Source organism: Lontra canadensis, unplaced genomic scaffold, assembly GCF_010015895.1.
Source record: "Lontra canadensis isolate GAN:19392208 unplaced genomic scaffold, GSC_riverotter_1.0 scaffold199, whole genome shotgun sequence".
Classification (NCBI taxonomy): Eukaryota; Metazoa; Chordata; class Mammalia; order Carnivora; family Mustelidae; genus Lontra; species Lontra canadensis.
Window position 1 is genome coordinate 1,064,018 of NW_022631193.1, and position 14,538 is coordinate 1,078,555.

At 50.3% G+C, this 14,538-nt stretch overlaps 1 protein-coding gene across 1 annotated transcript; it reads right to left on the reverse strand.

The window, feature by feature from the left end:
* Positions 1 to 2,402: 2,402 nt before the first annotated feature.
* MGAT1 (alpha-1,3-mannosyl-glycoprotein 2-beta-N-acetylglucosaminyltransferase) lies at positions 2,403 to 13,621 on the reverse strand. Its single transcript, XM_032848105.1, is given in 3 exon segments — positions 2,403 to 3,349; positions 3,351 to 3,959; positions 13,538 to 13,621. Coding segments are annotated over 2 exon segments (1,344 nt in total). The 5' UTR covers positions 3,873 to 3,959; positions 13,538 to 13,621; the 3' UTR covers positions 2,403 to 2,527.
* Positions 13,622 to 14,538: the final 917 nt, after the last annotated feature.

Here is a 14,538-nt window from a genome sequence, read left to right on the forward strand (position 1 = left end):
GGTATCTTCCAAGAGTGTCCTCTCCTCGGAGATCCCTCCCAGAGGGCTGCCCCCCACCAGCCCACCATGTCAGGCTGACCGTGTGCTGCTTGGCCAGGAAGTCTGGCCCCATCCACCACTCTGGGGCTTGACAGAGGGGAGACCAGAGTACAAAGGAGACCAGGGAGGCATCCCTGGAGGAAAGCAGTAAAGGACAGAAGGGAACAGTCCAGTAGTAGATGGTCATTAACAGCATGGGCCCTGTTCAAATCCGCCACTCCATCCCAACCAGGTGGTGGGTCAAAGGAACCTCGGTGTACCCATTTTCTCACCTGTAAAACAGGAGTTTTACCCCCACAATTACCTGGAGAATTACATGAGTTCATGTTAACCACGGAGCACTCAGAACAATGCACTTCGTGAGCAATTGTTTTAATACTTTGAGTGTTAAGAGCATGGAGTTTGGCAGCCCAAGTACTCCCGGCCAGGGCATCACTGCACCCTTCCCCGTCTGCAAATCATGGATAATGACCCTACCCCAATTTATTTACCCCACAGGATTAAATGATCCGTCTGCGAGCACATGGGAAGGCAAAACTAGCTCTACAGAAATCTGAAAGATTAAAATGAATGTCTGACTCCGGTTCCCGTAGCACAGTAAGCATTCCTAAGCCCAGGAGAAGGGAGGCCGGAGCTACTCCCTTTGGCACCAGGTGACCCCACTCCCCCTACAGCTAGTATGTGTGAAGCTCCAGAATAGTATAAGTGAACAAAGTCACCTCCCCAGGGTTGTCAAACACACTAGTGAATCATCAAAAAGAGAAGGAATAGAGAACAGAATCTCTTGGCATGTGTTTCCCATGATTCAAAGTCTCGGGACATGCTTGCCAGCTGTGTGTGTGTGTTGTCGGTGGCAGGATAAAAGCATTCTCACTGGCATCATGGTCAGGACTCTGAGTGCCTCTCCCTGACAGAGCTTGCCCTGATATCAGGTCTGCATCCTGGAGCTCGGGGGCAGGCCCAGGAAATGGGGCACCCAGCACATAGCACCCACTTTGTGAGGGACTGCCTGGGTCCTCTCAGACCAGGCCTTCAGCCTTACAGCAAGCTCAAGTCCACCAAGGGCTCACAGCACAACTTCAGAGATGAGCAACAGGGTACTGTAACCTTGGACCAACCCCTCCACCCCTGCACCTCCTCTCCCAACCCTACCCACACGTCTGGCCTTTCTTTCACACCCAGCCCCTCCCAGTTCCCATCTTTCGGTCATCTGCTTTCCTTGCTTTAGCTGATCCACTTCCTCTTGCCATCCAGGCCCTTCCCTCAGCCGTTGTTCTCCCTTCTTTTTCCTTCTTCCTCTACCCTTCAGCTCCTTCCTGTTCCAGGACACAAACACATGCACACAGTTTTTCAGACAATTCAGCCTTTATTTTTGAAAATAATTCTGTAGCTTCAACTTTCTTCCATGAACTGAGGTCAGGCCAGAAGCAAACACACATACATTGCTCTCCAACCTGCCATCCTCACCACAATCTGAGCAGACAGGGGGATGCCCGGTGGACAGGGGAGGGAGGCAGGAGCTATCTTTCCACCTCACCCTGAGAGGGCCACCTGAGGCCTGTGCCCCAAACCCCAGGGGAAAAAGGACACAAGGAGCTAATCTGTCTTCCAGAAAGCCAGCATGAAACCTCCTACTGCAACAGGAAAGGGGTCAATTTTTTAGAAAGGCCAGGATCCAGGAACAGAGTCTGTTTCTTTTGAGGCAGGATGAGGGAGGCATGTCCCAGCACACCAAGGCTTTCTCCCTACCACATTCTCTGCTCCTCCCACCCCAACTTCTGCAGATAAGCTGAGGAGAAGTCTGGCTTTCCCCCTTCGACTTCTCATCTTAGAATCACACACTGCTAAGCTGCAAGGAAAGAAGAGCAGAGAGGAGGTCAGGATTAGGAGAGGGGCAGAAGAGAAACAGGGGTGGGCAGCAGTAAACCAACAGCTCCACCCAGACTCTGATGATGACACCCCTTTGGTTAGTCTCACTCTGGCCACAGGTAAGTCCCCTTTGCAAAGAACCCAACAACCCCTCCAACAGGGGGAAGGTGGGAATGGGGAGCAGATACAGGAGGTGAGCCCCCGCCCTGGTTGGAAGAGGCAGGACAGGGGTAAGAGAGCTGGTCAAGACAGCTAAAGCTGCCCACCTCTGCAGATGCTCTGAGAAAACCTGGAACGTGGAAGTCTGTGGCCCCAACATGCCCAAGTCTCTCCCTGCCACACAGTGGCTTCCTGTTAATACCACCCAACATACCCTGCCAAGGTTCCCCTGATCTGACCCCCTTGAGAACAGGAGAATAACCCTCATCTCACCCTCTGTGCTCTCGAATGCCATTCAAAAAAGAAAAAGAAAAAAAAGGGAAAGAAAAAGAAAGAAAAGAAAAGGTAAATGTACCCAAGAGAGACACACAGAGAGGAGATGCAGCCTAGGGGCTCGGTCTGTCTCAGCCCACCATGCGTAGAGGAAGGAGCCCAGCAGGAGCAGTGCAGGCAGGCGCAGCTAATTCCAGCTCGGATCATAGCCGTCCCAGGTCTGCGGGGGGGCCAGGTGGACACGGCGGCCCCGGAACAGGAAGCTGACGATGCCCCGGTAGCCGGCCCTGGGGACTCCAGACTTGAGGTCGTCCATGACACCCAGGGCTTTCGCAAAGGCCTTGAAGCTGTCCCTGCCGGTGTACTGCACACGCACCTCCCCCAGCTCGCTGCGCTCACTGGTCCTCACCTTCTCCACCTGCAGCAGGGGTGCCGCGTAGACGCGGGCCAGGAAATCTCTGTCGTAGGTCTCCTGCCGCAGGTAGGACAGGTCCAGCTGGGTGAAGGGCACGAAGTGCTGGTTCAGCTTGATGAACTTGAGGTGCTGGTCGAAGAACTGCCCGTGGCTGACGCCCTTGCGGCCAAAGGTCATCGTTCTGGAGATCTCGGGGCGTACGCAGGCCCGGCCCTGCCGCTGCTCCGGCCGGCGCATCCAGTCGTCCCAGAAGGCCCGCGGCCACTTGGGCTCCAGCTCGGCCCAGAGCTCGGCCAGCAGCAGCCAGCCGAGGCCGGGGAAGAAGTCGGTGCGGTAGAGCAGCTCGGGCTTGCCGGCGTCCACCATCTGCTCCTTGCCGTTGTCGTTCCAGGCTGACACGCACCAGAGGGACGGGTCGGCGCGAAGCAGCGGGTAGGTGGCCTGGAAGTACTCGAAGAAGTCCGGGGCCACCTCCAGGTCGTCCTCCACCACCACGGCGGCCGCGAACTGGAAGCTGCGGAACACCTGGCCCAGCGCCCAGCGGTAGTGGCGCGCGATCTTGTAGTAGCCCTGGAACTTGCGGTGGTCGGGGGGGCACGGCGATGCTGCTCAGGTCGGGCTGCCGGATGTGCGTGACGGCGCTGCCATACGAGGCGATGACCCGCGCCGTCTCCTCGTGCCCGCAGTCCTGGCTGACGATGATGGGGAAGAGCTCGGCCGACGGCCGGTAGTGCAGCAGCTTGTCCAGGCAGCGCCGCACGGTGCTGCGGTCACACGCAATGACCAGGATGGGGATCACAGCTGGCGCGGGGGACGCAGGCGGGCGCGGTGGGCCGGGCGAGGCGGCCGAGGGCGCCCGCCACCGCCGGCTCCAGCGGGCATGGTGCTCACGGATCTGCTGCAGCAGCCCCCGCTGCCGCTCCAGCTCGGCCTCGGCGTCCTCGGCCAAGCGGATCACCTCACGCGTGAGGCCGGCCGGGTCGTCCTCGAGAGCGCTGTCTGAGGGCAGCCTGCCGGGCGCCGGGCGCGTCCAGAAGAAGAGCAGCAGCAGGGCGTTCCAGGCCACGAAGAGGACGGCGCCCCACAGCACCAGCCCTGCGGACTGCTTCTTCAGCATCCTGGCCCCCGCGGGGGAGGCCGGCCAGGGTGGGACAGGGGGCTGCCCGGGGCTCGCCTACTGCGCGTCTAGGAAGGAGCCATGCACCTGCGGAGAGGACACAGAAAACCAGCCTTCATCAGAGGCACGGGGCGCGCTGGGTGCAGGGAGGCCAGGAGGCTGACCCAGAGCTCCCTCAGAAAAGCGCTGCCTGTCTCCTAACCTGGGACAGATGGGACAGGACACCATACTCCCCCCACTCCGCAGAGAGTCCATGAGTCCTCAGAAAAGCAATATGGTGTGAAGGAGAAGTAGTGAGTGATGTTGCAGAGGAGGAAGCAAGGGAATCCTCCTTTCCCTGCCATACCAGACACCCTTCTGTCTCATCTTCCATTCAGAGTTCAGGGGCAGGGCTGGACGTGAGACCACCTGTCTCCCATTGCTCAAAGATTACTGCTTTTAAAACTCTAATATCAGTGGCATCTGGGTGGCTCAGTCAGTTGAGCGATGACCCTTGCTATCAGCTCTGGTCAAGATCTCAGGGTCCTGAGACAGAGCATGCAGGGGCTCTGGGCTCAGCCGGGAGTCTGCTGCAGATTCTCTCTCTGCCAGCTCACAAGACCATGCTTTTTTCCTCTCTCTCAAATAAATAAATAAACTTTTAAAAAATAAAAATAAAAACTCCAATATTGCACCTTTAAGCTAAAGCCAGACCTTACCCAGTAAGGAAGCACTGGGGACATTCTCACAAGGGTCAGGGGCAAAGCCAAGCTGCCCACCATCTATATGACTATTTAACCTTCCGTTGCAGGGATCAGCCAGTGTGAATGGACTACAGAAGACAAAGGCAAAAGTTGCAAAAGAAGCAAGACTATCTTTATTTGTTGATACTGTAAGAATATGCCTGGAAAACTCTAAGAGAATTAATGATAAAACAAATCCAGACAACTGAGGAATTGAGAAAAGTAGCAGGATATAAAAGGTAACCTGCACAAATCAATAGCCTTCATATCCACAAATAATAAACTCATTACATGTCACAATGGCTGAGAAGACCCTATTTACGGCAGCCATAAAAATGATAAGCTATGTAAGAATAAACTTAACAAGAAATATTCAAAACCTATATGAAAAAGACTATGGTTCTTGAAAGACACAAAAGAGGACTTACATATCCTTGTTCTTAGGACATTTCAGCATCATCAGAAATCTCAATAAAAATATGGCTTTTGGGAGCCAAAGTGACACTAATGGGCACTGGGTGTTATATGCAATTAATGAATCCTGAACATTATATCAAAAATCAATGATGTACCATATGTTGGCTACCTAAAATTAAATTTTTTAAAAAATGAAAAAAATAAACATACAAGATCATCTAGGAAAATAATGAAGATGTGAAAGAGGGACTAGCCCTACCACCACTAAAGTACTACATATTACAAATCTTCTATAAATAAAACTATGTGATATTAGTACATAGATAAACAGATCATCCAAAGGAATACAATTTCAACTACAGAAAATAGATACAAATTCAGGTAGAAATCTGATATATGATACAGGTGATATTTAAAATTACTAGGACAAAAAATGGTCTTATTAGTTGTTATAACAACCATATAGCTATTTGGAAAGACAAAGTTAGAGCTGTACAGAAGAATAACTTCCAAGTGGATTAGAGAACTAAATATAATAAATATAACTATGTAAGTGCTAGAAGAAAATATGGGTCAATTCCTCTATAACCTGGGTACAGAGAAAGGCTTTCTAAGTTTGATTCAAAATCGAGAGGGAGTGATAAGTAAAAACACTTTTGCATGATATAAACACCATTAGCCAAGTTAAAAGACAAAGTGGAGAGAATATTTGTAATATACATACAAATAAAAAGCCAATACTCTAAGAGACAAAGAATTTAAACTGAGGGGATAAAAAGCCAAAACACAAAAAGATACTGAAATGGTCCTTAGACATATGAAAAGATAATCAATTTCACTTAAAATAAGAAAAATGCAAACTATACGAAGATAAAATTTTCTCACTCATCAGATGCAAAAGTTCACAGTTGTTCTCTTAAGAGTGTCAAATGAAAAACAGAAGTTATTAATTTTAATGATATTCAATTATCAAGGGTTTCACCTTTTATGGATCATGCTTTTCACACTATATATAAGGAATCTTTGCCAAAATCACACATATCTTTCGCTCTGTTTTCTCTTTCAGGTTTTACATTTAGGTTTATAGTTCATTTTGAGTTAATTTTTGTATATGGTGTAAGGTATGAAACTAATGTCCTTTTTTTTTTTTTAAAGATTTTATTTATTTATTTGACAGACAGAGATCACAAGTAGGCAGAGAGGCAGGCAGAGAGAGAGAGGAGGAAGCAGGCTCCCTGTGGAGTAGAGAGCCCGATGTGGGGCTCGATCCCAGGACCCTGGGATCATGACCTGAGCTGAAGGCAGAGGCTTTAACCCACTGATCCACCCAGGTGCCCCGAAACTAATGTCCTTTTACAGCAGTTTGGTAGTTTGTCAAATGCTAAACAGAGAGTTACCAAGTCCACACTCAGACATATACTGAAGAGGAATAAAAACATACGTCCATGCAAAAACTATCTGGAATGTTTATAGCAGCTTTATTCAAAATCACCACAAACTGGGGAAAACCCAATGCCCATCCACAGAGGAATATGGATAAACAAATTGTGGCTTACATATAAAGCAGAGTAATACTCAACAGCATAAACAACTGATATAACACATGGGTGAATCTCAAAATAATCCAGTGATATGTGAAAGATGGAAAGAAGAGCACATACACTGATTCCACATACATAAATCTCCAGAAAATACAAAGTAACCTAGAGTGACAGAATGCAGAGTGGTTGCCTAGGCATGGAGGCAGTAAGGACAGTGAGGGGAGGTATTACAAAGGGACAGTTGGAAAGTTTGCTATTATCTTGACTGGGGTAACAGCTTCATGGGTGTATATATACTTACAGACTTATAATACTGTACATTTTAAATATGTGCCCTTTATGTCAATTGTACCTCAATAAAACTTTTTATTTAAAAAAAAGATATTTGGTCAAATTACAAAACTGGAATGTAGATAGTCAATTAAGTATCAATGCAGACTGACAAATAGCCATACTGTGCTTATGGAAAATAAAATCCCAATTCTTAGCTAATTCAGACTGAAGTAATTAGGAGTAGAGAGCCACGAAAGATGCAACTTCTCAAAAGGCTCAGAAAAAAAGTATGTATACAGAGAGAGAGAGAGAGCAAATGTGGCAAAATGCTAATAGGTGAATCTGAGTAAAGGAATGAGTTTCCTTACACCATTCTAATTCTTGATCTTTTTTGCAAATTGAAATTTCCAAGTAAAGTTTCTTAAAATCAATATGGGAATGTGGCCCACAGTTTTGACTAACTTTGTCCAAGATGGCCCCAGTTAGGCACATCAGTAGGGGTAACTGAAGCAATCCATTTGTCCTGAACTCCTTAAATACCCATGGCACACACCTGCTGTCTGCCAAGCTCTGGGAAGGGACTGGGACACACATCTTACAAGAAAAAGGCATGGTCCTACCAACCCTCTTACCCAACTAGAACCCACTACTTGAAAGATCTACCATACCATCCAGTTTCCAGACAGCTGACATTATTGACAATGCAACTCTCTCCCTGGCCCTACTTCTGGTCCCACTTTTTACACCCTAAAGCTTCAGGTATGTGCCCTCTTGTGCCCACTGCTCTGCCAGTTACCCTCTGCCTCACCGCCACCAAAATCTCAGGTTCCAGATCTCATATCTGCACTTCTGGACTCTTGGGCAGGCAGATCCAGGGTCAAAGGATCAAAGTGTTGATCCTGAAGGATCTCTAGAGGAAGCTGGATTCGGTCTCCCTCCTGGGGAGACTCCCCCAGCCTCTGCTAGCAGCACCACCACCTATCTTCCTTTGAGAAACCATCCACCCCCACAACTCCATAGCACCAGTCTTCCTCAGAAAACTCAAGTCCGTTTCCACTTTACTGTGTTATTAAATTCCCGTGTTATCAGTGCTCATACACAAATCAGAGTTTCCTAGAAGAGAGAGACAACAGATTTCCAGTTTCTTTCTCACTCTGCCTCAGGATGTGGTCATTGATGGACCATTCCCTCTAATCTCATCAGGATTTCCTATCTCCTGAATTCCTGCCTCCTAACTGACTGGGCAGGAACAGTCTTTAGATAAAGGGATGGCAGAAGGGAAAAAGAGACTGACCCCCATACCTGAAGCTACTTCAAGGCTGGAGAAGCAGATCTGTCTCTGACTTACTGATGAACCATCTCAGACCGGGAAGCTCTCAGACTGGTGGCAAAACCCCAGGGGACCACATCCTCTCTGCCCTGCAGATGACATGTAAAAGCCTCCACTCTCCTCCAGACATTAGAACTAGGTGGCCCACATCTACTTCCAGAAGACCTGAAGCAGCCCCCCCACCCCATACACCCATCCTTCTAAGCCATGCAGTTCAGAGCATTCTTGTCAGTCTCTCAGAGGACTGGACTCTAAGCAGGTCTGTAACCATCAGGCATGGCCAGATGGCCCACAGGAAACAGCTGTCCCAGTCCAGCCCAGGCCTCTACCTTAGCGCTCAGGCCCTCATTCTCCAGACCATGACCACTTTTTGCTAAACTGTGTCACAGAACTTGCTCTTCTTTCCGCAGAGAACACAACGTGTCTATTCCCAAGCCCCACTGTTTCTCTACACAGACTCATCCAGAGTCCCAGCGCCATTTCCCACTGCTTCCTCACACACTCTCTGGGACAGGACCCTCCTTTCTAAATGGAAGTTAATGAACGGTGTGTGTATACACAAGCACCTGTGCTCTCCAGCAGCTGGCTGTGTCTGAGGGATGATGAAGCCCCAAAGACCAGCCCAGCATTTGGCCGGCAAGCCAACCAGTTCATTGAGGAGGTGCAGCTCTCGTTCCTACTGTCAGGAGTAACAAGGGCAAGCCAAACAAATGCTTGGCACCATCCCACATTTTTTCACATCTCTGAAAACTCAATCTTCTCACCTCTAAGATAGAAATCATAATAGAATACATCACTGGACTGCTAAAAAGCCTGGGTGAGATATCTACATCAGGTGTTTAGAATAGTGCCCATCTGTGACACAGATGCTAGCCAGTCCTTCCTCTGTCCCCTCTCTAGCTGGCTCTCTTTGCTCCTACTCTACTAGATCCTTCTGGGCTACAAACACCTGAGCCTGCCTCAAGGCCTTCACATGAGCTTGTATGCCTGGTGTCTTCTTCCCTCCCTCCTTCACTTGGTGTGCCCTCATGTCTCTGCCAGGGAAGATGTCAGACAATGTGAAGTCTACCTCCCCTTCACCATCACTGACATCAGTGCAACTTCTTGCTCAAGATCTTTTAAATCCCCAGGGCTACAAACTATTCAAGGACGGGGACCAGCTCCCCCAGTGCATCCAAGCTGTTGTGCTAGGATCCTTGACCATCAAGAGATTTGCTAATGACCTAAAAAAGTGACTTCTGTATGGATGCCACTCACCCACAATCCCTTAACTGCAATCCCCAAGCCCAAAAAGCACTGACAAAGAAAAGTTTCCTTCACTCATATGGCAGTAAAACCTTTGGTGAAATCTGATGTGATCTAATGTAAGGCTATTTATAGTATTTATTATCCATTTAGTGTGACTATTTATATATTTGCCACAGAAGTCAAGATGCTGGATTATGGTGCGGTTCCACACTTTATACTACATCATAAATGCACCAGATTATCTTTTTAAAATCCAAAAAAATTTTAAATTCTGAAACATATCCAGCTCCAAGCATTTCACAATTCTGAAAATCGAAGAGACAGTTACTCATTCACTGCCAGCCCCCTGAACTCTTTGCTTATGCCATACTGCTTTAAGCCTGAACTCCTGATGTATGTAGCTCATCTACCTATCGCTAATCTTGCTTCCCCCTAAGCAACCTTCCCAACAGCAACAGAGCACCCTTCTTTATTAAAATGCACAGCTGGTCACAACACCAGTCTGCCGTAAAAAACCATCAGGGGCTAGCTACCACTGCCTACAGAATAAAACTCAACTTCATCATGAGACACAAGGCCTTCAGAAGAAATTAACTCAAACATCCTTTTTCAAGCTCACCTCCAACACTAGCCTCTAAACCCCATTCTCTGGTGTCAGCAAGCTACTTGTTTCCCCTAATGAGTACACTTACTTACATGCTGCAGTCTTTGCTCTGGCTGTTCCTTCATCCTGAAACATCACCTGTGGACCCACACTGTGGGCACCTGCAAATCCTTTACAGCCCAGGTCAGCAAATCCTTCCACAGCACCACAGCCAGAGCTAGGCCTTCCCGCAACTACCCTCACGCCACTCTCTCTCCCCTCCTCCTGTTTCTCCCCTCCACACTGTAACAGAATCTGTGGCTGTGCTTATGTGGTTCTCACCTTACTCCTTAGGGGAAAAGCTCTATGACCCTTAACCCTATTACAGTGCTTGACGCACATTATGAAGTCCAAGTGGCTAGCTGGCAGACTGCTTGCATTATTAGCTAAATTAGGGAGAAAGAAGACCAAACCAGCAGCATGACAGGGCTTTTCCAAAGATGATCATCACATATCCCATCCCACATGTTCTTCTTACAAGGACGTAATGCCATTTCTCCCACTAGAGGTGGGGGATGCGAGGTCTGTGTTCCCTCTTTGATCTGTGGCTACGGAGGAAGTGACCATGCATGAATTGCAAAACCTGTCCACGAAAGGCAATGCAATTTCTACCTGTTGCTCCTGAGATGCATGCTCTTTGACTGTGACCACAGAGGTTGGAGGAAGCCCAAGCCACATGAACAGGACACCTACAGGTGTTCCAGCTCACGACCCTTAGCTCACAAGCTAAGGTCCTAGCCAACAGCAAGCACCAACCACTAGACATGGGAAGAGGGCTCTTGGATGATCCCAGCCCTGGCCACATTGGACTGCAACCGCAGGAATGACCATGAGGAAGAACAAGCTAAGATAGGAATAAAATGCTTCTGCTGTTTCAGACCATTAGGTTTTGAGGTGATGTGTGATAGAGCAGTAAGTACCTGAAATAACGAGTAGAAGAGAATCTAAGCACCCTTGGTAAGCACCCTTGGTAAGCACAGCACATGCTTCTCCTGTCCTCTGGCTCAGAGCCCCAAGTCCAAAATCTGAGGGTCTGCCTCTACTGCTATTCCCTTCCTCATCAACAGCTATTATTGAACAATAAAAACATTTAATGTTCAACAGCAATCATTTACTCTCTCTCACAGTTTCAACAGGTCAGGAATTTCGACTGTTGGGCAGAGGGGAATGACCTGTTTCTGCTCCATGATGTCTGGGACCTCAGCTGAAGGCTCGAACGTTGGGGATGGGTGGAGGGGAACTCTCCCCCAAAGGCTTATTCAGGCACATGTCTGCAGGTTGATGTTAGCACGGTTAGATGAAGTTCTGGCTGCAACGCCCTGCACATAGCCTCTTCACATGGCCTGGGTTTCCTCTGAACTTGACGGCTGGGTTCCAAAGATGAGTGTCCCGAGAAAAAGAGTAAGCCAGGTGAAACTGTATCCTTTTCATAATCCAGCCTGGGATCACTTCTGTATTTTACTCATAAGTCAGAGGAATCATAAGTGTCTGCCCACACTCAAAGGGAGAAAAACCACAGATCCACCACTCGTGGGGGTAGAACAATGTGCAATTGTAACAAAAAGTGGAGTGGGATATTTATGGAGTGACCATTTGGGGAAAATATAATCTGCCACACCTTCCTTTACTAAAATAGAACGATAGTCCTTAACCCTGATATAAGCTCCTGATGTTCTGCAATTAATGACATTTGCCTGCAAGTCGAAGATTCAAACCTAGTTGTGATTTGCTAGTCTTTACACTCCTTTAGGGAAGTGACACAGCTGATCCACACCACCAAGTACAAAGACATCAGCACTGTGGTGGAAGATGAAGAGTGAGCATTTTTAGTGTGAACCCTCAGCCAAAACCCAGGAAGCTCTGAGGAGGTCCCACCAACTCCTGTGGGTCTCACTTTCTTCCCCTGAAGGACTGCCTAGAAGCTGTGATCCCTTTCCACCACCCTGATTCCATGGTATTCTGCAGCCAGCTCCCCCCTCTCCGGCAAAACTATTTTTTACACAGTAAGAGAACACCAGATAGTTAACTTCCCTTCATGAGCAATAATGGAGAAGTAATACTTAGCTTCAAAAAGTATGGGAGTTAAAGTAATATTGACAGACTTTCCCTTCTATCTTTGTCTTGCTTACCAGGTTAAAATGCACTGCCTAAAAAACCCAAAGCACAGAATATACCTCAGATAATGGAGACCTAACTGAATTATTTTCTCGTTCATTATTAGACCTCTGCTAGACTCCTCAATCATGTATCAGTCTCCATACTTTCACAAGGACGGAAGAAATGAGAAGAAGTCAGGGAAAATACACTAAATAATTCAAGAGCTTAGAGAGTAAGACCTAGGAGGAAGGCACACAGGTTATTCATCCTGAAAAAGAAAAGACTAAGAGGAAGCATGATGTTACTGCAGCAAAAAGCCTGAAGGCCTGGGAAACCAGGTAACCTTGGGCAAGTCCCTTGACCCACTTGTGCCTTAGTTCCCTTATTTGAACAGAAAAAGAATCGATTTGGATCTTCCGCAGGTTCCCTGGTTTCTGATGATGAAAAGGACAGCGACAATTTCCCCAACGTCCCAAACAGGAAGTGAGCTGAAAGTGTCACATATGGCACCGAGGTTAAACATGACTACAGTGCGGTCCGACTCTGACAACAGGACACAGGCAGGAATCCAGAAGAGCTCAACAGTCTCCCGCAATGGGGTCAGACGGGGGTGATTCACCATGGGAGGCAGACTCGGGGGATGTAAGCGTCTAGGAGAAAAGGCTCCGGAGTCTGAAAACTGTGACAAACGACAGAAAACAAAGCTGGTCCCTCAGCCAGTGATGACCTAAAGCAAAGAGTCATGAAACAGGCCTCAGGGGCAAGGGTTGGCCGAGGTGGAGCCTCTCACCCTGGGCTCACGGGTCAGTCCGAAAGCGGATCAGCGGGCCACACAGCGCCCCCGCCCCGGCTTCCGAGATGGGGCCCCGCACGGCTCCGAGACCCTGACCCCACGCACGCTGGCTAACAGGTGGTGAAAGTTTTCTTTCTCGTCTACATATTTTTCACATGGAGTCACTCCTCCTCGAGGCTGAGGAGGAGGAACCCCAGTAGCCCGTGGAAGGACGCTGGGGTGGGTCCGGGGAAAGGCCACCTCCCCTCCCCGCTCCCCGCCTCCCCGGCCCCGCACCCACGGACGCCCCGCCAGCGCGTTTCACAACCGCCTCCCGCCCGCGGAGCCCGCCCGTGCTCCAGCAGCTGGAGGCCCGGGGTTCCGAGAACCGAACGCGGAGTTCTCCTTCCCGGCTCTCTAGCGCCGCGCGGCCAAACCCGCGCCGGGCCGAGCCCTTCCCGCTGGGGCCGCGAAGCGTTCAGACAGCCGCCGCCTCCCGCGCCGGGACCCGAGCCCCGGAGCGCCCTTTCCGCTCCGCGGGGCCTCCTTCAGCCCGACCCCCGTCCCCTCCCCGGGGCCGGCCTCCCAGCCGACGGACGCCGGCGCTCCGGGCCCTACTCACCAGGTCCTCCCGACCTCCCGGCCCCGAAAGCGGCCGACCCGGGGCGCGTTGCCAGCGCTCGCGCGGAGGCCGGCACCCCGCTCCCGACCGGCCCTTCCTACTCGCGCCTAGCCGGCCCGCCAGCGGAGCAACGTGGCCCTTCCCCGGCGAGGGCGGGGCGGGGAGGGCCGAGGGGCGGGGCCGGCCGCCCTCGCCGGGGCCCCTGCATCCCAGGCCCGCCCCTCGGCCCGACTCGGCCATCCCCGCCCGCCGGGCGTCCCAAGTTTCCGGGGTTCGGAACTTCGGGACGCGCGGTGCCGAAGCGGCTACACAGCGCCCTTCCCGGCTCACGATCCCGACCCCACTAGCACACTCAACCCGTCCCGCGGAGACTTCGGGAGCCTCGTCGTCCCCCCAAGCCCCCAGCCCCAGCGCCTGGAGCCTCACAGAGGGGATGGGGTCAGTCCGGCCTCAGGTAGGCCTGGCAGCCGGACGGTGCGTCCACCAAAGTCCTCCAAATCCAAGGCCGAGGTCGTGCGGACAGCGCTCATCAACCCGCTAAAGTCTAGCTTCCGGGGGGAGGAGCCGGGGCAACAGAGGGGCCCCAGAGTGCGGGGATGCGAGAACAAGAACCAAGGTGCCAAAAAAGAAGCCAGAGAGGAAACACCTGCTGCCAGAAGCAGAAGGGGGGGGGGGGAACTGTTTTCTTATTTCTTTTCTTTCTTTTTTTTTTTAATACTTTTTTTTCTTTCGAGGTGGGGAATGAGAGCTGTTCACTCTGAGTACAGGAGCAGAGGACAGACCTGTCCCAGGGATAAGATCCATGAGACCTAAGGAATACAGGACTTCCATCTCAGGATTTTGTGGAAGCCCTGTGAAACGGGGTGAGGGAGCACCCTGGAAAAGCCCCGATGTCTGTATCTGATCCTGGGACGTGAGGATGGGGCACTGAGAGCTCCTGGCTACTCACGCACACCTGGTCTAGGGCCAGCCCCACCAAGTGATGAGGACAGTCTACAGGC